Genomic DNA, 26,600 nt, shown 5'->3' on the forward strand with positions numbered 1-26,600 from the left:
AAGACAAGGCGATGCAAATAACACTTTTGTACTTGGAAAAACGTAAGCATGTAAATTTGATTAATTAGCCTACAGCTTGATAATTATTTTAAAAAGGAACCAGGGTCAGAAATCTTTCTTTGTGCCAACTTTTACATGGAGGGGAAATATTTGCCCCCTGAAATTGATTGAAATTGCATTTTTTTTTACATTTGTTATTATTATGATCACCATAATACGTTGTCTTTAAAGTCAAGTACTTAAATTTACTTTAATCAATATTTTAAACTGTTGTCAATAACAATAGACTCTTTTAAATCATATTTAAATTATGCATGTAAAAACATGAAAAAAAAAAAAAAAAGCTGTGAAAAATACAACATACACCTTTGTTTACGTCTGTGTTGCTCGTCAACCACTGTGTTGCAACAACAACCGTTTCGGAGGAACTACATTGCTTGGCAAAAGAATAGTGTTTTTACAGTATTAATATTATTACACTTTATTTGCTCTGCTTTTAAAACAGCTAAGGGGGTTTTAGGCACTCCACGCTGTGCCGTGCCTAACTACGCCCCTCAGCGGTTATAAATTCACTGTAAACCACGACTTCTTGGAGCTTATTGTTTTATTATATAACGGATAGTTTCGATCCTTGATTTTGATTGGTTGCGACCCATTCAAAGCTGTTGTAAATTACTCTACAAACACACCTTTGTTTACTTTTGTGTGATGCTTGGCAACCACTTTGTTGCAACCACAACTGTTTCTGAGGAACTACATTGTTCGGTGGAAGAATACTGTTTTCATTTATACCATTTCATTTTGTGAAAACTTACTACGTATATAGAATAACCATTTTATAAAAGCAGTAAGCCACATGAAGCCATGGTTTATAGTGAATTTATAACAGCTAACGGGTTTTAACAATGGCCCTTAGCTGTTATAAATTCACTGTAAACCACTACTTCTTGGAGCTTATTGTTTTATTATAAAACAGATAGTTTCGATCCTTAATTTTGATTGGTTGCGACCCATTCAAAGCTGTTGTAAATTACTCTACAAACACACCTTTGTTTACTTTTGTGTGATGCTTGGCAACCACTTTGTTGCAACCACAACTGTTTCTGAGGAACTACATTGTTCGGTGGAAGAATACTGTTTTTATTTATATCATTACATTTTATTTGCATCATTTCATTTTGTGAAAACTTACTACGTATATAGAATAACCATTTTATAAAAGCAATAAGCCACATGAAGCCATGGTTTATAATGAATTCATAACAGCTAACGGGTTTTAACAATGGCCCTTAGCTGTTATAAATTCACTGTAAACCACTACTTCTTGGAGCTTATTGTTTTATTATAAAACAGATAGTTTCGATCCTTAATTTTGATTGGTTGCGACCCATTCAAAGCTGTTGTAAATTACTCTACAAACACACCTTTGTTTACTTTTGTGTGATGCTTGGCAACCACTTTGTTGCAACCACAACTGTTTCTGAGGAACTACATTGTTCGGTGGAAGAATACTGTTTTTATTTATATCATTACATTTTATTTGCATCATTTCATTTTGTGAAAACTTACTACGTATATAGAATAACCATTTTATAAAAGCAATAAGCCACATGAAGCCATGGTTTATAATGAATTCATAACAGCTAACGGGTTTTAACAATGGCCCTTAGCTGTTATAAATTCACTGTAAACCACTACTTCTTGGAACTTATTGTTTTATTATAAAACGGATAGTTTCGATCCTTAATTTTGATTGGTTGCGACCCATTCAAAGCTGTTGTAAATTACTCTACAAACACACCTTTGTTTACTTTTGTGTGATGCTTGGCAACCACTTTGTTGCAACCACAACTGTTTCTGAGGAACTACATTGTTCGGTGGAAGAATACTGTTTTTATTTATATCATTACATTTTATTTGCATCACGTCATTTTGTGAAAACTTACTACGTATATAGAATAACCATTTTATAAAAGCAATAAGCCACATGAAGCCATGGTTTATAGTGAATTCATAACAGCTAACGGGTTTTAACAATGGCCCTTAGCTGTTATAAATTCACTGTAAACCACTACTTCTTGGAACTTATTGTTTTATTATAAAACGGATAGTTTCAATCCTTAATTTTGATTGGTTGCGACCCATTCAAAGCTGTTGTAAATTACTCTACAAACACACCTTTGTTTACTTTTGTGTGATGCTTGGCAACCACTTTGTTGCAACCACAACTGTTTCTGATGAACTACATTGTTCGGTGGAAGAATACGGTTTTTATTTATACCATTTCATTTTGTGAAAACTTACTACGTATATAGAATAACCATTTTATAAAAGCAATAAGCCACATGAAGCCATGGTTTATAGTGAATTTATAACAGCTAACGGGTTTTAACAATGGCCCTTAGTTGTTATAAATTCACTGTAATCCATGGCTCCTTGGGGCTTATTGCTTTATTATAATTACTGAAGCTACAAAATTCTTTTATTTACAAGGTATCCTAAAGCAATAAGCTCCAAGAAACCGTGGTTTACAGTAAATTTATAATAGCTAAGGCTTGACGTGAAGCTACCATCTTAGCTGTTATACGGCTTCTAGGGGCTTATTGCTTTTATAAAATGGTTATTCCATATATGTAGTAAGGTTTCACGAAATAAAACAGAGCAAATAAAGTGTAATGATATTAATAAAAAACATTAGTAGCTCCTCAGAAACGGTTGTGGTTGCAACAAAGTGGTTGCCAAGACACACACAGACATAAACAAAGGTGTATCAATCAGAATTAAGAACCGGAACTATCTGTTTTAAAATGTGTTATGATAGTGAGGGAATTTGCAAGTGTGCATTCAACAACAGCTTCCACGTTTTCAGCAATTTATGGGCATTTTAGTTTATTTTCGTGGCATTTTTGCCACAAGCCCTAACAATTAGATAATTTCCGACCGTGGAAGGAACCTAATATGACGGTGAGTTAAAATATTGGTATTTCTGAATTGTATTTTAAAAGTTCATATACCGACATTTTGTGATTTAATCTAAGAATGTTTTGAATGTGAAAAAAAAAAAAAACAAAACAAAAAAAAAAAAAAAAAAACACTACAAATAGCACAAAACATCACAGAATGGATGGAAATTTAAATTGCAGATGAACTCAATTCACAATGTTCAAAAAAAAAAAAAAAAAAAAGAATATTACCTACTAGAAAACTAAACTGATTTATTATATCATCCATATACAGTACAATGCCATTCAGATGTTTCGGTCAGCAAGATTATGACGTTTCCAAAAAAAATAAATAAATAAATAAAATCCTACCAAGGCATTTATTTGATCAAAATATGAATATTACATGATTGAAATGTTATACAATTAAAAATAATTCTTCTATTGTTTTAAGACTTTATTTCAGAGCTAAATTTTCAGGGTCATAATTCTTTAGAAATTATAATATGTTAACTTGGTGCACAAACTGAATATTTCATACCATATTTTGAAAACAGACATTTTAAATATATATTTTTTAAAGATACTAGATTCTTAAAATTATGAAGTTTCGTAACATGAAGAGTAAAGCCTTAAATGTAAAATAAAGTATAAATAAAAAAAAGTTGTGTATGAGGACATTAACATGTACTGTGCAACTAAAATTAGACTTAACTGTAAGTGACCACAACGCACAGACTTTAATGAAAATACTTTTTTTATTGATTTCATTTTAGAATGTGATTTCTTTGAAATAATATATTATTCTTCCCCTCAATAGCATGTGACACCTCAGCATGGTGGTGTAATGAATAAAGTGCTTGTGATGAAAACTGCCACAACCATTAGAGTCAGAAATGATTTTGAACATATCTTCAGTGCAGTACAATCACCAGATCACACCTTGGAATCAACACGGCTTTGGAGAACTCAATGACTTTAGGCACACAGAACTGCCTATCATCTCCAAGAGAGAAACTTTATGGCACTGCACTTCCAACTGGATTCAAATAGAAATACAGGAAGTGCAATAACTCCTCTAAATAAGTTTGATTCTTCATAGGCAGACACCTGAAATTAAAGGCTGTCCCTGTAACAAAATGCTAAATATTTATACACACATGCTTACATTACATTTCTGACACTACAGAAATATATATTTTTTGATATATATAACTTAAACAGGACAAGTTTAACGCAGCCAGCATACTGTGTGTTTAAATTGCTGCTTTACCTCAAATACATTAAATACCAGCTAGTAGGATAAACAGGGACGGGGCCCTGCACAGGAATATCCCTTACAGTTCTGACAACAGCTAGCGCAAGATGACCAGCTATGCAATATATTCATACAGCAGAAGAGTCGACGGAATGTGTCAAAGATTCCCATTGCAGTAATAATCAAGAGACGTAAACATTCTTCAGTATTTTAAAAAACAAAAAGAATAACAAAACAAGGAACACAAAAACTGTTGTGAAATGTTTTTCTTTCCAAACTGCCTCAGACGATCGGCAGCGTTTCAGTGCAGGCATTTCTGACTCCAAGCATTAAACGTGTCAAAATAAACTCAAGAGTATACACTTAACACTATTAATGGTGCAAACATTGGTCTTACAACATCATATGCTGTCCACGACTGTTTTCCTTTTTTTTTTTTTTTTTTTTTTTTACAAGAGCTAACTTAGTACAAATGTAAAGTGATGCAGCTGTATTGCAGTATTTTTGCCCGTCAATGACTAAGACCCGTTTCAGTCGCCAGGACTCATGGAGCAAGTAGGAAAAGGGAAAAGACGGCCTACACTGTTCACCGAACAGTAGCGCAATACACAGGAGCATTTTTTTTTTTTTATTATTTGTTTATGTCTCAGTCCAAGTTCTTCTCAAAGGTTGCCATTATGTCACTCTGCATGGTCATGTCAATGACACCGGACATCTAAGAGAAATGACATTAAAAAGGAACACATCAACAACATAAAAACAAACATTAGTAGTAGTAGTAGTAGTAGTAGTAGTAGTAGTAGTAGTAGTGGTGATGATGATCATAATTATTTCCAACAACAACAACAACAACAAACCAGTAATGTTTACTGTGGTTATTAGTAATAAAACCATAAATTATATATTTATTATAAATAATTAACAATATAACATTCATTATTATAATGACTTTATTTCAATAAGAATTAAATTATATCATACTTAATTAGTAATAATTTTATATGGTAATAGTAATATTTATTGAGGTTATTATTAAACATAATAAAAAACAGAAGGTATATTAATACTGTTAATAAACAACTGATGTGTTGATGACTTTAATTATTTTACTATTATAAATAAATAAATAATAATAATAATAATAATAATAATAATAATAATAATAATAGTAGTAATAATAGTAATAAAACCATGAAATATATATTTATTATAAATAATTAACAATATAACATTTGTTATTACAATGACCTTAATTATTTCAATAAGAATTATTATATTATATTACATGTGATTATAATTTTTATATCGTAATAACAATAAAAGTAATATTAATACATAGTTATTAATAGTTATAACAATAACTAAAGAACAAGCTATATTATTATTGATCCCAAACATAACGGATATTTGTTAATATTCAAGGTATTTTACAACTATATAAAATAATGATAATAATAATAATAATAATAATAATAATAATAATAATAATAATAACAATAATAACAATAACAACAACAACAACAACAACAACAACAACAACATACCAGTAATATTTATTGTGGTTATTATTAATAAAACCATAAAGTATAATATTATGTTATGAATGGTAATAAACAATATAATAGTTATAATGATTTTAATTATTTCAAAATGACTTATATGATATGATATATGATATTATACCCAATTAGTTATTGTTATATGGTAATAACAATAACAGTAATATTTATTGAGGTAATTATTAACAATAATCATAAAAAACAAGGTATATTATTACTGATAATAAGAAACCGATATTTGTAATAATAATAATAATAATAATAATAACAACACATTTAATGTAATTTAAATAATAATGTTAATTGTGGCTATTATTAATAAAACCAAAAGTTTTATTAGTGTTTTACAAAACAGATTTTGATATTTGTTCAGAATGATTTTAGTTATTTCACCATTACATAATTTGGTAACTTTAGTTAACGTGAACTAAGAATGAACAATACTTCTACAGCATTTGTTAATCTCAGTTAATGTCAATTTCAGCATTTATTAATGCATTATTAACATCACAAGTTGTTAACAGTTAATGCACGGTTAATAAACATTGTAATAAATGTATTGTACATTGTTTATTAAAGTTAGTTAATACATTAATGTTAACAAAATACACTTTATTGAAAAGTGTTACCCATAATTACGACAGCATAAAATGACATGATGATAATAATAATAATAATAATAAAGTAAAAATGTTTGTGGTTATTAAAGAACAATAATCTAGATCTAATCACTAATTAGACTAATGTTTTTAAATGCAACAAATATTAACATTTTTAATTTACTTTCTAACATATACATAATGTGCAAAGCACTTACAGCCTCTCTCCTGCGGCGCTCCTGCTCTCTCTTGCGGGCCATCTCTCGTTCTCGGTCTACAGAGCTCTGTGGAAGAGAGCAGGGCTCAGGGGCTTTGGGGGTATCCAAGATGGCAGCCATTATAGGCAGCTCTGCTGACTCCACTTCTGGCTTTGAAGGCGGACAGTCCAGCTTGGTTTTTTGAAGCTGCTGCGTCAAACTAGAAATCATTAAAAAGCCACATTGTTAGCTAGATCAGCGAGAACATTCGTATAATAATCACAAGTAGGCCATGGGGATATGAGTGCAAATTAATAAAAATAAAACTTTGAATTTATTTGTCAAACACGCTATGTTCTGAAACTGAGCCATGGGAAGCTGTGATCAGCTGGAATCACATCTCTAGCCATGCAGAGATTGAAACTCCTCCAAAATGAAACTTACATAACACAGCTTTATACACTGCTGCCTTAAAAATAAGATTCTGTTTATACCCGCTTTTGTCCGTGCCGTTCTTCTCTCTACCAGCTTCCATCTGCATTTTCCGAGCTCTCTCTCGTTCCTCTTTCTCCATGGCAACTTTGCGAAACTGCTGGAAGCTTTCCTTGGATGATTTGATTGGGCAAGGAGTTTGAGTAGCCAGCTTACCCAGACTTGTCCAGGAGTCTGCATGCTTTAGGACAATATCCTAAAACACACATGAACAAGTCCAGGTTATCGGAAAGAACGCCAAATAGTGCATTTCTCATTTGGTAACCGTATAAAGCATTTGTACCTTTTTAGGCAAGTTGGATTTGGCATCTTGAATAGGCTTGCATAGTTCACTGCCATCATACTTGGCTCCTAGAAAATGTGAAAAAGAACCCATTTCAAGAAACCATTGAGAAAAAGGAAAGGACTCTGGAGGAAAACGGCTGGAGAAATGCTGACCGTGCATTTTGTGTAGCTGAACGGAGGGCTCTTCCAGTGTCTCTGGGCAGCTCTGTTCATCCCTCATGTTGGTTAATGGACTCTCATGCAGAGGTGACAACAATCTACATGGCTGCAGGAAGAAAGAAAGTACAAAAAGTGATTTGTGCATCACCAACAACAACCAACAACAATCCATCTGGGTCAAAACCCTGCTCTTCTCACACAAGCTTGTAACTGATTTTATACAAGAGTTTAACAAACAAGTAGTTAACATTGAGTGAGTTCATACACAATGGGCCTTATCCGTGAAACACGAGAAGAACAAATCTTTGTGTAAATAGTTTGTAAAGCCGTCCTGACAAACTTTCAAATGTTTTTTTTTTTTTTTTTTTTTAAACGTAAAACCTTTTGGCAAACCTGCAATGCACAAAAACTCAATAAGGACATTAGTTAAACAGTCAATGTGACTGTTCAACCATAATTTTACAAAGCTACAAGAATACTTTTTGTGCGTGAAGAAAACCAAAATAACGACTTTATCCAACAACCACTGATGTTGCATAAACTATTTTAACTATGTCCTTTACTATGTTTCTGTGCCTTGACCTTAATCAGAAAGCTCTTGGATTTGTGTTCCGAAGATAAACAAAGGTCTTACGGGTTTTGGGTGAACTATGCTTTTAAGATTGCTGGTTACTTAATTTTTATATTCAAGAATATTCTTCAAATGAGATACTAGTAGTACATTACTGCTATGGATCATAGCAACCAAAGCGTCTCAGTTGAAAAAACACTGTGCCACAAAAGCATTCAAGCGCCACCAGCTGACCGTTTTCAGAAGAGCGCCTGGCATTTTTTCAGCTGGCTAAAAAGACTTTGGTGGACAGATGTTAACTGAATATTTACTATTAAGCATCTATTAAGCACTTATGCAAAATACTGGTGCCAAACTGGAATTCATTAATATCAGTGTTTCCCCTTTACCATTATATATTACTACATAAATACTGAAGCACGCGTGGCGGTCGCATTGATTTTCGGCCTCTGCGTCTCACTATATGACAGCATAAACACATAAACAGTTTCATTTGAGAAAACTAGCATCATATCATACTGTATACAAACAGAAACTAAACAACCCGTCAAAATAAAAGTACAATTTAACATGTAACAGAAATATATAAGTCTTGTATTACTTTTGTACAGTAAAATGTTGGTCTTTACATATTCCTATTTCTGCCAAATTTAAATAAAATGATAAATGAGAAAATAAATATTACTACAAGATTAACCACTTAATTATAGGAATAATAATAATAATAATAATAATAATAATAATAATACAATTATTATTAAAACCTCTTAAACTGAATATTCACACAACTTTTCTTTTATGTATTAATTAAAAAAAAAAAAAAAAAAAAAAAAAAAAAAAACACACAACTAAAACACACAGAAAAACTAAAACACACAAGAACTACCAGGGGAAAAAAAGAAAAAGTTTGTAGGTCCCTATTGTTTAAAATGTTGAAATTGAGAATTCTGGGACTTCTTTTTTTCACTGACATAAATATTTTCGTTATTACACAGAAAGTACAGTACAGAATAAAAAATTACTGTTGGGTACCGGGTACCAGCACCCCCCCCCATTTTTGGATGAACTATCCCCTTTAAGAAAGTGCAACCTTTCTGTTTAACTTAAACAAAATGAGTAAGTTAAACTACAAAAAAATAATTTTTCTTCCATATGAAACTACCTCAAACTGAGAGCTGGAGGTAGGCTGACATCCTGTGACAGGCATGGCTGCAGGAGGTGAGGTCAGTGGTGACAGAAGAGGAGGGACCCCTGCAAGACGGAGGGAGAGAGAAAGCGAGAGATGGCATTTACTCTGAATTAACATCCTAAAATTGATTTTACACATGCATTAAAAGCAGCACTGTAAGTAGGATACAGCAATGACATGCAGATGACAAACCTTAACAACAAACCACCAGTTCTGACAAATATACAATGATAACCCACAATGGAAGGGGAAAGTTGCAGATACAAAATGTTAACACAGCAAGGGGAGCGAGCGAGGGACGGAGATCGGCGGTCGGCGGAGTCGTCACATCAAGCAACCTCTTACCTTCCTGCTCAGATTTATGTGGAGGCTTCTCTGCAGCAGCAGGCGATGGGGGGCCAACCTGAGAGACCTGCGTGTCAAGAGGATCTAGCAAGGGACTACGAGGGAATGACGAGTCGGAAAGTAGTGAGGTGGGTGTGTGTGGGGGGATCGACAAGTGGGAACATTTGGGTGGGGTGGATGTGTCGTCTTTACAGGGGGAGGTGGGAGAATTGTTACATAAAGGGTTGACGGCCTGGTCTGGAGGTAGGTTGAGAGGTAAAGGGGTAGTCCAGGATTTACGAGGTAGCGGGGCAGCTTTGCCACTAGGTCTGGATGGCTGAGGAGGCAGCCGGCTGTGTAATGCTGTTGTGGAAGGAGGATAAAGGGATGGACAGAAAAGTGTTAAAGTGATGAGCTGCCAACAACTATCTGGACTCCAAACGCAGTTTGAGGAATAAAGAAATCATTTTACTTTTTGGAGGGCATCTGACCAAAGAAAACATAGAAGTATGAACAATGGCACTGAGCCTAACCTGGGATTGCTATGATGGTGTCCTCAGCAGGATGCTTTGCTTGTTGTGACGCAAACAGGTCTTTGGCGTCTGCCTCTGAGACTAGTGACGCTGGGCGAGACTGGCACGTCACGACTGAGGCAGACGAAGAGTCCTTTACCTCAGCAACGGCCTGCCGCAATGCCTGTTTGTGGAGGGGGACAAGGGGGCAATATTTCACTCAGGAAAAGTCTGGCACTACATGAAGTGAAATGCTCCACGTGCCAAATATTAAAGGAGTGGGAGTAGGCCATTTAATATTGGTTTTCTCTTATTGGCTTGTGTGCTTTTTTACCTTGTTTTTAATTTTGTTGGCATGGCCAGGGGCTTTGCTTTGCTTCCTCTTAGCTTTCTGTTCTGTAAGACACGCACAATGCACACTGAGGTCATTTCACTTCAGTCATAGCTGCGGGAAAGGCCAACCTCATCCCATGGGCATTCCTGCTCATTTACTCCATCTACATTTTATTAGTGGAGCTCATATAATCTGTGTACACAATTTAAGTACTATAAAAGTATCATAAATCATTCAAATAAAAAAAAAGTGATTTTTTTTCCCCTAAAAAATAAATAAATATATAAACGTCCACAACTTGTGAAAGTGTTTTGTGACGTGAATAAACAATGTAAGCAAAAAAAACCAACAAAACAAAACAATGTGAAATGACAAAGCAAAGAGGGAAAAAAAAACACAACACTTATCTTAACATACAACAGTTGTCTATGAAAATGTGTTTTATTTAATCTCTGGGTGTTAAACACCAAACTCGATGGTTAAGCTTTATACCCGTTTAGGTAAATATAATTCACACATCTACAAAATATGCAACAGACTTTAAGCATGACAGCTTGTTTTGGTCCTACCTTCCATGTTCCAACTATAGTTTACAATCCATGTACCTCACATACAAAATACTGATGTATGCTTTTACAATCTATTGTAGATTATCATTACATATACATATCTCTGCATAACCTCACACAAGTACAAAAGGTGAAATTACAAGGTAATGCAACAGGGGAACCACACAGTGATGATTCAAAGCAGCAGTTTAAAACAGACCAGCTGTAACTCTTAACAGGGACAACAGCATATGACACAAACTGCTGTGCTCTCAGTTATGTTTGGTTAAAGCACAAATTGCAAATCAGCATTTCTTAGTCCTTAAACCAATATTTAACTATTTAACTTGAAAGTGCTGAGGGTGTATAAAACAAAGAAAACCCTTGAGAGCCAACTGGTCTTAAACTTGTCTTAAACTACAGCAACAACATAAATAAATGATTGTGGTGAAACAAGAACAAAATATCAAACATTGAAAAACAAATAATAGCACCCAACAAAAACTACAGAAAGAGTGTGAGAGAGAAAGAGAGATGACTTTTTCCTTTTACTAATTTGGAGCCAAAAGTGCACACTTTTCTTTAAATTACAAAAGTGACAAAGAACAAATAGTGAACACAAAAAAAAGAAACATACACCATTTTTTTAACTGGAAAAAAAAGATAAGTTGAACTGTAACGTTTCAAGTATTTGTCGTCCAGTTGGTGTTATGGTGAAATAAGTGAAAGTTTATAATGCTGGGGACGTGTCCGAGTAAGCTTTACAACTTTTGGTTTGTTTTCTGCATCAGTGGCCAGATAGATAGCAGGGGAACAGACTGGCCTGAGAGACAGTGAGTGAATAAAAGGGTTTGTAGGGTAAGGTGTGAAGCAGCTAACCTGAATCAGAGTCACAGCTATCAGAGGAGCTAGAATCACTACTACTGCTGTCAGAGCTGGATGAGCTGCTGCTGCTGTCACTCAGACGAGATGGACGGCTCATGTCTTTAAAATCCCCTTCTACTTCAACTGCACACACAGAAGGGGAAACATTCAGGTTTATACTGTATCTATATATGACTACATAAAGGAATGAACAAATACAGTTGAGGTTAAAAGTTTACTTCCACCTTGCAGAATCTGCAAAAAGTTAATTACTGTAGCAAAATATGAGGGATCATACAAAATGCATGTTATTGTTTTAATGTAGTACTAACCCAAATAAGATATTTCACATAAAAGAAATTTACATACAGAAGGTTCAAACACTCACTGATGCTTTGAATAAAACGACGCATTAAGAGCCGGGGGATGAAAACTTTTGGAATTTTAAGATCAGGGTAAATTTCTGTAAATTTCTTCTGTAGCTTCTGAAGAGCAGTACGTAATGAAAAAAAATATATGATATTTTGGCAAAATAAGAAGTGCACACATTTACGCCCCGGCTCTTAAAGGCACAATATGCAAGTTTACGCGGCTATAGGGTAAGGTGTAGTTTGGACAAGGATGAGTGTGATACACAGCTCAAAAGCAGAAGAGCTTTTATTATGGCACTGTCAAAGCAGCACCGTTTTATCATACTAGATGCATTTTGAGTGTGTTCGAAGTTCTGTTGTAATGCTACGAATAAATGCGTAACATTTCAAAGTGTCTTTGGGGTTTTCATATTTTCTACAAAATAAGACCGGAAAAATCGAGGGTGTATGACATCATTGGCAGGCGATGCAATGACATTGTCCTTTATACTAGTTCAAATTGCTCATTTCTCTGGATTTAAACATTTTTCGAAACAATTGGGATAATGCAAGTACACAATTCAGCAAAATATATAAACGCTGTTCCAGTGGCTTTCGGATATTTTAACAACAACAACAAAAAAAAAATCGTACATATTGTTCCTTTAATGCATTGTTTTTGTTCTTCTGGAGAATCATTGAACGTTTGAACCTTCTGTAATGGTTGCATATGAGTCCCTCAGTTATCCTCAATGTGAAAGGATGGATCTCAAAATCAGTCATTGTTGCAAAGGGTTTAAATATACAAAAATGCTGAAAAACCAAAAAAATTTGTGGACCTGAAGGACTTTTCTGAAGAACAGCAGGCAGTATAACTGTTCAGGACAAACAAGGGACTCATGAACAACTATCACTAAACAAAAAACATTGCTGTGGATCATTCAGTTAACCAAACCGTATTAAGAATCATGCGTATAAATTCAACTATTATTTTCTCTTGTGGACTATATGTAAATGTCTTTTATTTGAAATGTCTTAAGGTCAGTATTACAAAAAGACATGGATTTTGTATGATCCCTTTTATTTCGGTAAAATGATTAATATTTTGCAGATTCTGCAAGGTGTATGTAAATTTTGACCTTAACTATAAATACATATACTTACTTTTGGCCTTTTTATTGTTTGATTCTCCATGTGTGTGATGCAGCTCTTTGTCCACTTCCTTGATTTTGGACTTCTTCTGGAGTTTTTCTAAAAATATAAAAAGATTACCCATAAATATAAGCTCCTGATTTTGTAAGAATATGCATCCGTTTTGCTTAGAAAATAGCCAATTTAAGCACTAATCTTGTTGAAGTTCTGAATTAAAAAATAAAAATAAAATAAATTAATTAGCCTTTTAGGTCAAGCATACACATGATTTAAGGAAAAAAAAAAAAAATAAAAAAAAAAAATAAATAAATAAAAACACGTTATGAATGACTTCATGCCGGAGCAATATACTCCTACAACCTGTGAGCATTACATTTTTTTTTTTCCATATAATGACAGAAAATGTCCCCTGACACTTGTCCCCCATATATAGTTTTAATGTGAAGAACATATGGAAATATTTTTGATTTGCATACCATTTAATTACATCAGGTGTGAAAGGCTTTTAGTACCACTACTCGAATCACTTTATTTGCATCTTTCACATATAATGTGTCCTAGCATGAAAAGCTGTTATTATTGACAGAACAGTACTCACTGTCACTTTCTTTCGGTTTTTTACGGAGGCAAGCGACAACATAACACTCAAGAGCTCGAAGAGTTGAAGGTTTGAGAGTCTCAAAGTCGATCTCGATCTCCTCAGGGTCTGTGTCTCTGAGTAAGGGTTCTCGTGCCTTAATGATGTTCACTACTTTGCCAAGCTTGTCTCCAGGAAGCTTATTAATGTCTAGACTCAGCTGCCGTTTCTCCTCATAAGACATGGGTGAAGTATTCATCTCTTCCTCCAAGTCATATGCTCTGCTGTCTTTCCGCCTGAGAACAAAGTTGACAATTTTCATTTCTTTGAGAATTTGTCTTGGTATAAAACTCTGTACATTACACTTGGGGTAGAAATGGACAAGGGGGGATGATGTGCACCCACACGCATCACACATTTTCTTACCCTGATGACTTGCTGTTGGACCGCTTCTGTATTTTTGCCGGTTTCTTCATTTCTTCACCTTTTCGCTTACTGGACTCTTTCTCCTTCTTCCTCTTCTTCTTGGATTTTTCTCTTTTCTTTGGTTTCAAGAGAGGTGTTTGGGTCAGTAACTGCAGCTGCTCTCGTACTGCTTTCAGCTGGTGAGTGAAGACAGAATTTACATTATATAAGAGTACATATATAAATACTGTCAATCTATACTTCAAAACTTACTTTTCGCTGCCTACTGTAAAAATGGCAGCATTCAAACCCAACTTAGCAATATGTTAATGTAAAACCATATAACGCTTATGCACAACACTATAATAAGTGATAAGTAAAAATCTATTTGTAATTGCGCAGACTTAAAAGTCCTCCTCTGCAAATACATGCAACACTGTCATAGAGTGACACTGTCACTGTCATTTGCTGAAGGAGGCAGAGTCACCACAATGGACGTGACCATGATGTTGTGAAACAGAGAGTGTATATATTTTGAAACAGAGGGTGTATATATCCATGAAGGGACTCAAACGTCTTTATGCAAGTCTTACCTGTTCCTCCAGGCTGGCAAGCCTATGTGCTCTCTCCTCTTCATCCTCTTCTGTGTCTGAGGAGTTTTCAGATGGAGATGATGATTCGCTGTCACTGCTCTCAGAGCTGGACGGACTGTGTGTTCTCTCCTTCCTTGCTTTGCTCTGACTTGAGGCTGGGGTTGAATTCCTCGGCTCGTCAGGAATCTTGGAGAAGCGAAACTCGAAAACGTCCTGAGTAAATAAAAAAAAGAACATTCACCCTGTCAGGAAAGACTGAGTTTGCTGAGAGCAATATGTAAATATTGCATTTACTTAAAAGGATTTTAAAAGATGATCAAACCACCTAAAGACACACCTGGAGTTTCCGTGCCATGTTCACGACCTCATGGCCGGGCGGATTGTATTTGTAGCAGTTTGAGAACATGAGCCGCATATCTGCAGCGAATTGCAATGCATCTGTGTACTCACGAGCTTCCATCTTTTTCTGTTAGAAAAAACAACCCACACCTATTACATATGAAACAATAACAGTAAGCAAGCTTATCCAGAAATATTAACACACCCATTGTACTCACTTTGATGGTACCCATATCCATAGGTTGGTGAATGATTTCATGATAATCAAGAAGACCCAGTGCCTTAGCATCCACAGGCTTATAAAAGGGCCAGGCGTAAGCAGAATGCTTTTTGGCAAACATCTCTTTCAGGATGGCATTGCAGTATTTGAGTCTCTCTGAAAGTTTGGTTCTTCTGCCCACCTGATGCTGTGGTGGTGATTCAGGAAGGTCTTTACAGGGAGGTTTGATGGGTCGGCCACTGCCTCGCCTGGAGAATAACTTAAGGACTTTTGGTTCTGTTACACAAGGGGACGACTCACAGCTGGTGATGGAAGAGGCAGAAGGGGTCGTAGTGTCTGCTTTTCTCTTCACACCATTTTTCAACTGAAAGACAAGATACATGCAGATTACACTTAAAAAGTGTTATGCAATCCAAGTTTTTCCTGTTTCCCCACCTTTTGAAAACACTATTTCCATAGTTGACCCTTCACAAACAGCTTGACTGACCAATCTGACCAATCATATCGCCGAATCTGTCAATCTGTCCCACAAACGAATCAGACAGAAGAGTACATTAACTTCAGTGGACTTAAACTTGATAAATTGTGTATTAACGTCTTTCCACAAAATACAATGTTCTGACCACAAGTTCAACAGCAAGTCATCAGGGTAAGAAAAAGTGTGATGTGTGTGGGTGCACATCATCCCCCTTGTCCATTTCTACCCTAAGTGTAATATACAGAGTTTTATACCAAGAGTATTTCACTGAATGAGAACATGTGTAGTGTGAGAGCGACACCGTTTGTCGGACATAGTAACAGTAACTAAGGAGGGCGGGTTTTTGCAAAGGGTCAATTAAGTATGAGACAACTAAGCAGCCCTTATCTGTGTCAAAGAGACAAAACTACACCAATTAATCCTTGCCAAACACTAATAATTGCATGGATCATTCGCATTTATACACAAAGGAGAAAAAATTCTGCCTAAACCCCAACACAGTACGCACGTGAATTTATTCCTGACCGCACTGTATTGTAACAGGGCTTTATGCTTACGTTTCTTTTTTGGAGCACTTGTGCTCTAACTTAAAAAAAAATTAGGAGCACCTTCTATTCATTAATCAAAAAACTCTGATCAAAAATTAGCTTCCCATTACAAGATGAGATTTACAGAGGAATTTTCTTTTTACCGTTGTAATAGCATTTTTCCTATTAACTATTAAAAGTATGCCACCTTTTGTGTCAAATTTTTTAAAAATTATATTTTAGAAGCCTTTTAAAATTTCTTTTTAAAACAACAGGTGTATTTCATATGTGTAAAGAGGCTCAGAGGTGGCATGAGTGCAATCAAATTCATAAATTTATGATATATGTTTTAGATTTTTGGATTTTGAATATAGAAATATTAAATGATTTAAATAACTGAAAAGATACTTTAAAAATTTAACTAAAACTGCCAGTAGGTGGCGGCACATCACTGATTTAATCATGGAATCATTCATTCGATTTGTTTGAACGGCTGATTCATTCAGGAATAATGCAAGTGACCGTCTTTATGAACGGAAAATTTAATCATTGACTCACTAAATTATTTTGAAAACACACGTTCATTCATAAAACACAGCTGCGTTTGAACTGAGATGTGCAGCGGCTAAGTTTCAAACTATTTCTGACGACAAAATAGAGCAAAATCAGGCAATAGTGTTATAGTCAGACAATGTAAGTCACTTAATATTAACTTACTTAACTGTTGTATTAAATCAAGATCTCATTTACAAATTCCCTTAAAAATCATTAAAAGCTGTCACTCATCTTAGTTCATCTGATCTCACAAAGTTCCATAATAATCAACAAAGCTCTCTACACTGCACAATGACTCTCTTATTTACACCCTCTCTGCACTTTGTTTATGAAAGGATTCGTGAGATATATCTGCGATACATTACTCAACGTTGCAAAAACATGTAGAAACCTTTGAAGCTCCCTTCAGCGCAAACACAAATACACTGATCGGGTCAGTTGCACTGGTGCTCCTAAATATTTTTCATAGTCGCACGCAGTAGTTTTCAGTCGCAAATGCAACTGAAATGGTCACACTGTAGAGCCCTGTATTAATGAATTTAGAGTATTGTAAATGAGCAACCAGAACCCCAAAGTTTTAATATGCATAGAACACGCCTAAATCTTTGTGTAAGGGCTCACAGCAAAACCTTTCCTATACAGCCACTAAGCAAACATATGACGCTCTCTAAAGGCACATTTTCGCCTGAGAGCAAACAAATCAAGACCCTTCAAGCAATGTGTACAATCCTCAAAATAAGTACAAAACACAAACACCTCTTATAGAAATCTAGAATACAGGTGCTTGTTGCATATCAATATACAGAAGTATGTTTTTGTTCCTTGTGTGTGGTTTCACATGTCTCTACATTTTTAAATTTAGAATACATTTTATTATTTAATACTTAAGCTATAGCCAAATCATAATTTGTTTGTGACAACCCTTGAACACAGATTTCGCGCACAAATTTGTGAGTATGCACAGATAATGAACGAAAGCCGTTTGCCTTTACTCTAATTAAACATTACAGAGATTTGACAGGAAGTGGAAGAGAAAGTGGGTGTTGGGATTGGAAAAGTCCACAAGACGGGACTCAAACTTAAATTAGTTAAAGTGCTTCCCACCATGCTACTGGTGCTAATAGCTGTGTTTCCATTCACCTATTTTTATGAGCATTTTGGAATATCGCTTAAAAAAAAAAAAAACTCTGAATAGAAAGTTGCACATAAATTCTAAAAATGCACATAAAAAAGGTATGCGCACAAGTGAGTAGGATCAAATTTTTATCCGATAAGAAAAAATGCACATTAAAAAAAGTCATGTGACTTTTCCCCAAAAAAAATTGAGCTTCCAAAATCCCAATGGAAAAACATATAGTTTTTTTATTTATCTGGTTTTATTCGTTTTGTTTATAAATTAATTATTTTATGTTTATTATAAGTGAGTTTATTATAAGTGTTTTATTGTCTATTCAATCAATTGACGCCGAATTGACACTAAAATGTGCATGGGCAGTTAAAAGCGAAGAATGCGTGGAAAAGAGGGAAAACTAACACACACATATATATATATATATATATATATTATATATATATAAAAATTATTATTTTCAGTGGTTTCTCATAGTTTTCTTAGGGATATTTAGTGTAAGTTTATCAGGAAGATATTGTTCTCTTTGGATGGAAACATTGCAAATTAATTAGCACATCTGAAATTCAGACAAAAATAGGATGTTCCTATCAAATCACTGTAATTACCAGGTGTACAATCAGTAATAGCACCTGGTACTTAACACGCATGATACTGCTGAGACAAATGTTAAAAGTGCAAGTGCAGGTGGTTTGAGAGGAACTGACTTTGGCTGTGAGTTGTGCAGACAGGGGAGCAGTGGGAATTGTGTGGAGGGCATCCGGAGGGATGACGGTCACGGTTTGTTGGAAAACCACTTCAGACACAGGAGACTGTGGCCTCTTTAACACTGCAAAAATATAAAATTATTAAATTCATGCTCACCCCCCCACTGCCAAATGCAATGCCAAAACCTGAAACATATAATTTGGCATTCATTTTTAGACAGTCTAAATACCTGCTGTTGGCTTCCTTCCTCCTTTCACAGGAGCTTTAGTTGTCAGTGCAGAGATCTCAAACTCCTCCTGAGGCATGTTTGCCACCTTCTCCAAAAAAAGCTTCTCAAGGGCTTGAGCCATCAGAACAATGTCATCTCCTGGCTGTAAAAACACACACACGTTTGAAAACAAATGCTGCATTAAATCTTCAATTCTAAGCAACATTGCACAAAACAAGAGTAGAGTCCTCACCCGATTATACACATAACAGTTTGTGAACATGGTGTTGAAGTCTTCTACACACTCCATTGCCTTCCAGTAATAATTGTTATCAAGACGCTTTTTAATGGTGCTCAAGTCCATAGGGTTCTTGATGATTGAATAATAATCCTAAATTAAAAGTGGAAAAATTAAGAACACCAATAACCTTGAGCAAGCACATTTTAAAAGAGGTTAAAAAAGGTTTGCACCTACAAATTGTGTAATCAAGTAAGAGACTTACTGGTAAATTGAGTCTGACTGCATCCACAGGCTGTCTGAAGGGCCAGGAGAATTGATGTCTCCACAGAGACTTAATCACCACTTTTTCTAGATACTGCAACTGATTGGTGAGGCGCCCAGGCTTTTTGGGGTTCCTGAACTCGGGGGGAGGCGGATTCCCATTCATGGTGAAGTTCTGTGGGGGTTTCAAATTAGACATTGTCTGAGCCGATCCAGGGAGTGGTGACCAGTATGGAAAGGGCTTTTGCAAGTACGCCTAGGCAGCTCAGTGAGCATTACACATCCGCTGCCTGTGCCACTGTAAACAGGGAGAGCAGTGTCAACATCCTCACGCCATTCTGCACTGCCGTTTATTATTTTTAGGCAAATCAGAAAAAGCAGCAGGAGCAAATCTGGATCACACATGTCCTTTAGTGACAAGTGTAAACGCAGATGTAATGGCTTTTTAGTAACACACACATGCTGTGCTCAGTACTGCAGGTTTCACGCAGTATGCACTGCCCTCTATTGCCTAATAAATGAACACTACAATGCTTTTTAGCTCCACTCCTGATAAAAGGCATCTTATTAAGTTTAAAATGCAGTATCTGAAATACCCCACCCAAAATAAACAATTTTTTAAACAAATATGTGGAAGGAAATTTGGCAGACAAAATCCAGTATAAAATCTGAGTATGAAGACCTTTCTTTTCTTCCAAAACAAATTCATAACACAATGTACATAGAACTCATCCAGCACATTGAAAATTTACCATTGCAGTTTTGATGAAAACTGACAATGTGACATTTTAACACGCTAATCAAAAATTTAATTAAAATTATATTAAAAAAAAAAAAAAAAAAAAAAAAAAAAAAAAAAAAAAAAAACAAACTGATATTACTTGGTTTCTATTTGTTTCAAGGTCAACAACTTAAAAAAAAAAAAAAAAAAAGATTAGAAATCTAAATGCATCTCTAAATTATTTGCACTACATTTACTAACTTAAAACTGCTTTCTAGATGAAAGTTACTCATTAGATTAATAACAAAAGCAAACATCTTAGGACTCTTACTATCAAAATTTGAACAATAAAACATGCTTTAAAATTCACAGAATTCCTTTATATAGTCTCTGAAGCTCTAATCAGCTCAGCTACAGAGGTTATCCTTGTTCATCACACTTACCCCAAACTAAAAGGTCACCGTCCTTCTCAGTAAAATATTTTTTTCTCATACTCAAAAACATTTACAAGTTACATTGATCATGTGTACTTTATTTAAATAAATGTAAAAGGAAAACAAATCACTGTACAAGAAACCTATGAACTTACAAAATTTATTTACACAAGAAAAACAATTGAAAAAAAAAAAAAAAAAAAAAAAAAAGTTAGTTTTTTTTTTTTTTTTTAATTTTTTTGGAAGCTATATAAAAACAGTTTCACACGGATTTGCTTATGATTGGAAAGGGAATCTTTTTGTTTGTTTGGAGGGGAGAAGGGAATGTTGTCCATTTTCATCGATAAAATCCACTTGAAAGATAAAGATCCATGTTTATTTTTAAAATTACAAGTTTTACAAGTTCACAATTAGTCTATACAAATGTAACGACGTTGTGACAGTTTATTCTTGTTTGTTGTGGAAAAGCACGTTCCAATTGGACGAATTACATACTGCACATGGGATAATGACAGTCATCTAACGTACTCAGAACCAGAAAAAAAAAAAAAAAACTTTGTAGGTCAACAAAAAAGCCTAGCTATTTAATATTGAACTAGACATAGCTCCCTATATTCAATGAATGCAATATACGCCATATGTTGCGTTTATACACAAAGACATGTTTATTCCTTTGCTCGGTACAGGGCCATGCGTTATATAAACCCGACGACCTCTTATGAATGACGCAACACTAACTTCCGGCTCAATATTAATGCCACAGAAGTGCCACCTCTGCTTAAATAATCATTTTAGGGACACCCGTTAACCTACACAAGCATAAAACACACTTTAGATAATTAGAGACTGGTTTACATGAATTCCATGACTAATCATGTTAGCAAGCCCCGAGCCACAAAATGGCGACTGGCTAGCTTTAGCATAGCTTGCCACACATTACCCCGCCCCGTCAGATGCTGACATTGAGCTCAGTTACCAGTCCCTCCCCTAACCATTCCGCCAGCTAAATGAAGCTAGCTCAACCTGGATCCAAAATTTTACCTTTCCGTCTCGGGAACAACAAAGAAAGTTTAATCTGCCGAACTGAGACAGACGTTGCAGCGCAGGACGAGCTCTGCTGGAAAACTTCACCAACCGAAGGATCTTGTTGATGCTTTGCGCCCGAAAACGGCTTCAAGATTTTTGCGCTTAGTTTTCAACGCCAACAGAACAAATTAACATCATACACATGTATACGTTTGAAATGTCTCTGTTTCTTTGAAAGGATAGTCATCAATGGCGGACGTCTCTCACGGCAACCGCCTGGTATTTATACCCTCCTGCTGAAAGCGCCCAATCCCATTGGACAAGACCCCTCACGTGCTCCCTTCTTCCCCCTCGCGTCTTTAACGCTGAGAAAATATTCCTTTAAAAGCTATCCCATCGAAACCCCCTCTCTTTTCATACCCTAAATAATCCCGAAACGCTGTTTAGCAAATAAACACGTTTATTTTTTACGACGGCGGACGAACTCCTACAAGAAACAGACACGTACGTCAGAGTATTTTTTTTAAAAGTGCGACATAACTGGTCTCCGGACATCACATGACCATTCTAGAACATTCTGTCGATCGCTATAGCTGAATTCCCCTTTTTAGTGTCTGTTAAATGATTACATTGTGGCTGTTTTCCGTGGCTTTGGCTGTTAGCTTCTGGCGAGTGTTGGACATCGGTCATCCCTGCAGCTTGAAAAATCTCACAAAGAGAACTATGATTTGATAGAGCACTGAGCAATGCTGAAGGGAGGCGAACGCAAACTAATGCGCAAGCGCACTTTCTTGACAGTGATTGGCTTCTCAGTTGACGCTCAATTGACGCCGTCCCCATCTTTTGTGTAAGAAACGCCGTACAATCTATATTAAACCGTTTTCCAGCAAGCTTTATCGGTGGTAAATACAACCCACGAAGAATACATAGAAAGAGAGAGAGAGAGAGAAAAAAACAATAAGTAACAAAATAAATAAACAATCATTTTAAAATGCAACTAAATACAAAATATACCTAAATCAAACTGTAACACAAATCAAAAGGCAAAGGATCGAAAGTAATATAAGGAATCCTTTTTCCAGCTGCTTGAATGAAATACAATTTTGCTGAACATTTTTAAAAATGCCGCAAAACATTGGTATATTATGCTTTCTATGATTAGAAATTTAGGCTTTGCAAATGTTAATATAATCAAATTATATAAAATGTGTTGTTATCATTTACCCATGTTGCTAAAATGCCTTTGATTTTTTTTTTCTTCTACGAAACACAAAAGGAAGAAAGCACACACACACACAAAAATAGGTACTCTTATGAAAACAAACAATAGACACCATCACAAAATTTGTAATGATTTTACTGGTTATAATGGGACTTGTGTTGATTTTAATGGAAACAGAAAAGTACCCTGTGGTTTCGTAATAGGTCGCCTTCTATTGGTGGCTTGTTAAAACTAATAAATCCTAATGGAATATGTCCCAAAACACACTACCCTTTTTTTTTTTTTTTTTTTTTTTTTTTTTTTGATGGTTTGTAATGTTTGTAGTGGAAACCATTAGAATTTCTGTGATGGATTGTATTGTTTTTATTTATTTATTTATTTATTTATTTTCAGCTGGGTAGTATGACAGCCTCAGTCACTATTCACTTTCACGAATGTTTTATCCGTGCAATGAAAATAAATGGTGACTGAGTCACTCTAACTAACATTTCCTATTATATTACACGAAAGAAATAAAAAATAATAAGTATTTTGGCCAACATAAAGCTGATGACAATTTTCATTTTGCATGATCTATCTCTTTATTCTGTTTCACTTATTCAGCAACATTATTTGAAACAAACCTTCCACAAGAGGGCAGCATATGCCCTATTTTGAATGGAAATGCTTCCAATATTGTTTTCTACTTTTCTGCTGGTATACAAAACTTACAAAATAACACGCACTTTTGAATAGACTTGCATATGTAGGCTAACTGCACATTTACTGAAATTCATTGTTAAGCGGTGTCCTCTGCTTAACTCTGCTTTGATAAATATTTAGAGAGAGCTATATGACATTACTTATGTCATACATGTTGATTCATGTTGTCATGTTTGTTTTTATTCTCATTTTTGTCTTTAAGGCAACTTTAGGGGAATCTCTAAGTAGCCATACATAAACATCCCCTGTATTTGCTCATACGTCAGATGAAAGGCTTCATCATGCTATGTGGCTCCGAGGTCAAGAGTTCAAAACCCGACATTCCACAGGGTCACTTCTCATATATGAGAAAGTGTTATTCAGGAAAACACTTTCACAACTATGGGTAGAGAGATCAGACCATAATGGGTGAAGATATATATGTATCCATGCAGGTACTACATACGTCGAAGATATGGTGAGCCCTTTCATTTTTAAGTGCAATACCATAAGTATACTGTTATGGATTAAGCATTACTAAGCACTATTGTGCAAAAAAAAGGTAACTTTACAATAAGATCACGTTACTTAATGTTAATGAATGCACTGTCTAACATTAACACTGAGCAATACATCTGTTACAGTATTTATTTGATAAAAATAGTTAATAAAAAAAGCAGATGGTTATTGTTAGTTCATATTAGGTCCATTAAATATATTTAATAGATGCATTTTTTTTTATTTTAATAATGTGTTAATAAATGTTGTCATTGACATTAACAGATGAACAAATGCTTTGTTGCATTGTTAGTTAATGTGATTAACTGATGTTAACAAATGGAACCTATTTGTAAAGTGTTACCAAATTCTCTATTATTTTACAGATGGCTTTTCTTATAATTTTTTCAAATTTCCTTCATTTTTTTTTAAAGAAAACAGTTTAATTCAAAGCATTTGACAAAGATCACAAATGCGAGAGAAACAAAGGAAATCAAAGAATTAGGGCAGGGATTCATGTTCAGGACTAGATTTCGTTGCATCTTCCTCCCTGTCTGCGCAGATGCTTTGAGCAGGCCTGGTTCTGAGGCATACATATGCATGAGAAGTAAAAAATGACATGAAGCCTCTGAGTACATCTTCATTGACACTCAAAAGCAGCATATCAATGTTTTCAAGACAGCAAGAAGCTCCAAAACAAAGTTTTCCATCTTGCAAGGGTGCTGTCTCATTAGTGGCAAATCACAACTCTGACATTTACACTGTAAGCAGTGGTAAAGCATTTCCATTTCCTTTAGAACGGAGCAGAACATTTCAGTCAGACAACATAAGTCTGTTTGTTCGAGAAAACAAGCCAGGAGAGGAGGCAGAGGCAGGGAAGAAAAAAAAAATGAAAATGCAAATCAAAAGTAAACAAATATATCCTGCGAAAACAAATAGATACAAACATGCATCTGTGCATGAGTTTAACTCACAAACAACCATACAGAGCATGTTGGATTTTTCCTTTGCTTATGTTTTATGCAGCTCTGACCATATGCAATTGCAAATGGAAAACATCGGAACCGATGCTTGCATTTGAGGGAAAACTTCAATGCCACTTTATTTATGGCAGTTATTTATTCAGATTTAAAGTTGTGTGCACACATACCAACTAGAACAGGTTTTAATTATTTAAAAAATAATAATAAAAAGAACAAGACACTGTTTTATCTGCTCTCATATAACCTTAATACAACCTAAACAAGGTCTTTGTCAGGCAATGCAAACAACAGGAAAGTTCTTGCTTGGGTTGAAACGTTGCAATTGCAATTAGTTAATCACTGATTGCCAGTGGATTATTAAATGGTTAATTCCACAATCAAATACTCGTTAGTAAATGTTTAAGGCCCCAAATCCAGTTTTTGGTACAGAAAGAGGTGTTAGTGTCTAAGGAAAGGCCAGGCTAAAATCAGGTCAGCATGCTCTTTGCCTTGAACCAGTTGGCAATGACAGACTGATACTGCTATCACTAAAACATTTAACAGATAAGACACACACTACAGAAGATCTGATTTAGTACTATATCAGATGAATTACTCAAATTTCACTTACAATTTCACAATTTATGTTGAGTCATGACAGATTTTCATTTAAATGTATATGAAAGAATAAAGGCAGATGGGGTGTTTAGATTTATAGAATCTAAATTAAAAAAAAAAAAAAATCCCCCGTGTAGATGAGGGTTGTCGAACCATTGAGATAAATATAGGTCTCTTGGGTGGTGCTTAGTGTAGATGACATTGAGACATCCGTGGCTTCGCCTTAGATTAGATTATTCAGTATCCCACACATGGAACATTTGACGAGACTTTTAAAATAATAAAGTAGAAATTGTGCAGTAATCAACCTTATAATAATGTTCATTAAACTGTCGTTGCTTAAAGGAAAAGAAATGCATTTAAATATAAATAAATAATAATCAGGTGATAAACGTTTTGAATGTACATTAATTATGTCTTTAAAATGTTAGTTCTTCAAGTTATTGATGCATGTGAATATTTTAACTTTGACTAAATGGGGTCCTTTATGATAATTTTTGTATGACCTCATAATTCTAATATGAAGAGGAATATGCTGTATGAAGAGGACTTAACTGAATATTCTATGTATAAAAAAATTCAATACAAATTGTATTAAACTTTTAAAATTCTGTCCAATCATTTTAAATAGCTAACAATAACTTTATAATAATGAATATTATTATTTTTAAAGTAATAATATTATCATTAAAATATTATTGTTACTATGTTACAACAACAACAACAACAAAACAACAACACATTATTATTATTAATAAAAATGCTGAAGAGAATTTGTCACCAATAAAGCATAGAAAAACATAGAAATTGCACAGAACTTTTATAATTCTGTCAACTATCCTATCGTTTTATATAGCTAGCA

At 34.7% G+C, this 26,600-nt stretch overlaps 1 protein-coding gene across 4 annotated transcripts; it reads right to left on the reverse strand.

The window, feature by feature from the left end:
- Positions 1-4,621: 4,621 nt before the first annotated feature.
- On the reverse strand, positions 4,622-22,534 carry brdt (bromodomain, testis-specific). Of its 4 annotated transcripts, none has more exons than XM_051112108.1 (21): positions 22,387-22,534; positions 19,578-19,874; positions 19,328-19,465; positions 19,096-19,237; positions 18,866-18,987; positions 15,468-15,833; positions 15,248-15,376; positions 14,911-15,123; positions 14,339-14,514; positions 13,934-14,208; positions 13,348-13,434; positions 11,849-11,977; positions 10,422-10,483; positions 10,109-10,271; positions 9,597-9,938; positions 9,225-9,313; positions 7,486-7,597; positions 7,331-7,398; positions 7,050-7,243; positions 6,577-6,775; positions 4,622-4,915 (listed from the first exon to the last, which is right to left on the reverse strand). In XM_051112108.1, the coding sequence occupies exons 2-21, from the start codon at positions 19,773-19,775 to the stop codon at positions 4,847-4,849; spliced, it is 3,273 nt and encodes a 1,090-aa protein (XP_050968065.1). In that variant the 5' UTR covers positions 19,776-19,874; positions 22,387-22,534; the 3' UTR covers positions 4,622-4,846. The 4 variants fall into 4 exon arrangements, with proteins under 4 accessions (XP_050968065.1, XP_050968064.1, XP_050968067.1 ...); XM_051112107.1 differs by having other exon boundaries at positions 21,773-22,518; XM_051112110.1 differs by lacking the exon at positions 9,597-9,938 and having other exon boundaries at positions 21,773-22,517.
- Between the last annotated feature and the right edge of the window lie 4,066 nt (positions 22,535-26,600).

Source organism: Labeo rohita, chromosome 6 (assembly GCF_022985175.1).
Source record: "Labeo rohita strain BAU-BD-2019 chromosome 6, IGBB_LRoh.1.0, whole genome shotgun sequence".
NCBI classification, from domain to species: Eukaryota; Metazoa; Chordata; class Actinopteri; order Cypriniformes; family Cyprinidae; genus Labeo; species Labeo rohita.

Excerpts from the sequence above, each read along its gene's own strand:
- brdt (XM_051112108.1), bottom strand. The coding sequence starts at position 19,775 with ATGTCTAATTTGAAACCCCCACAGAACTTCACCATGAATGGGAATCCG. Across the intron at positions 11,978-13,347 it reads AAACAATAAAAAGGCCAAAA|TTGAAGTAGAAGGGGATTTT; the intron begins GTAAGTATATGT and ends CTGTGTGTGCAG. Across the intron at positions 6,776-7,049 it reads AACGGCACGGACAAAAGCGG|TTTGACGCAGCAGCTTCAAA; the intron begins GTATAAACAGAA and ends AATGATTTCTAG.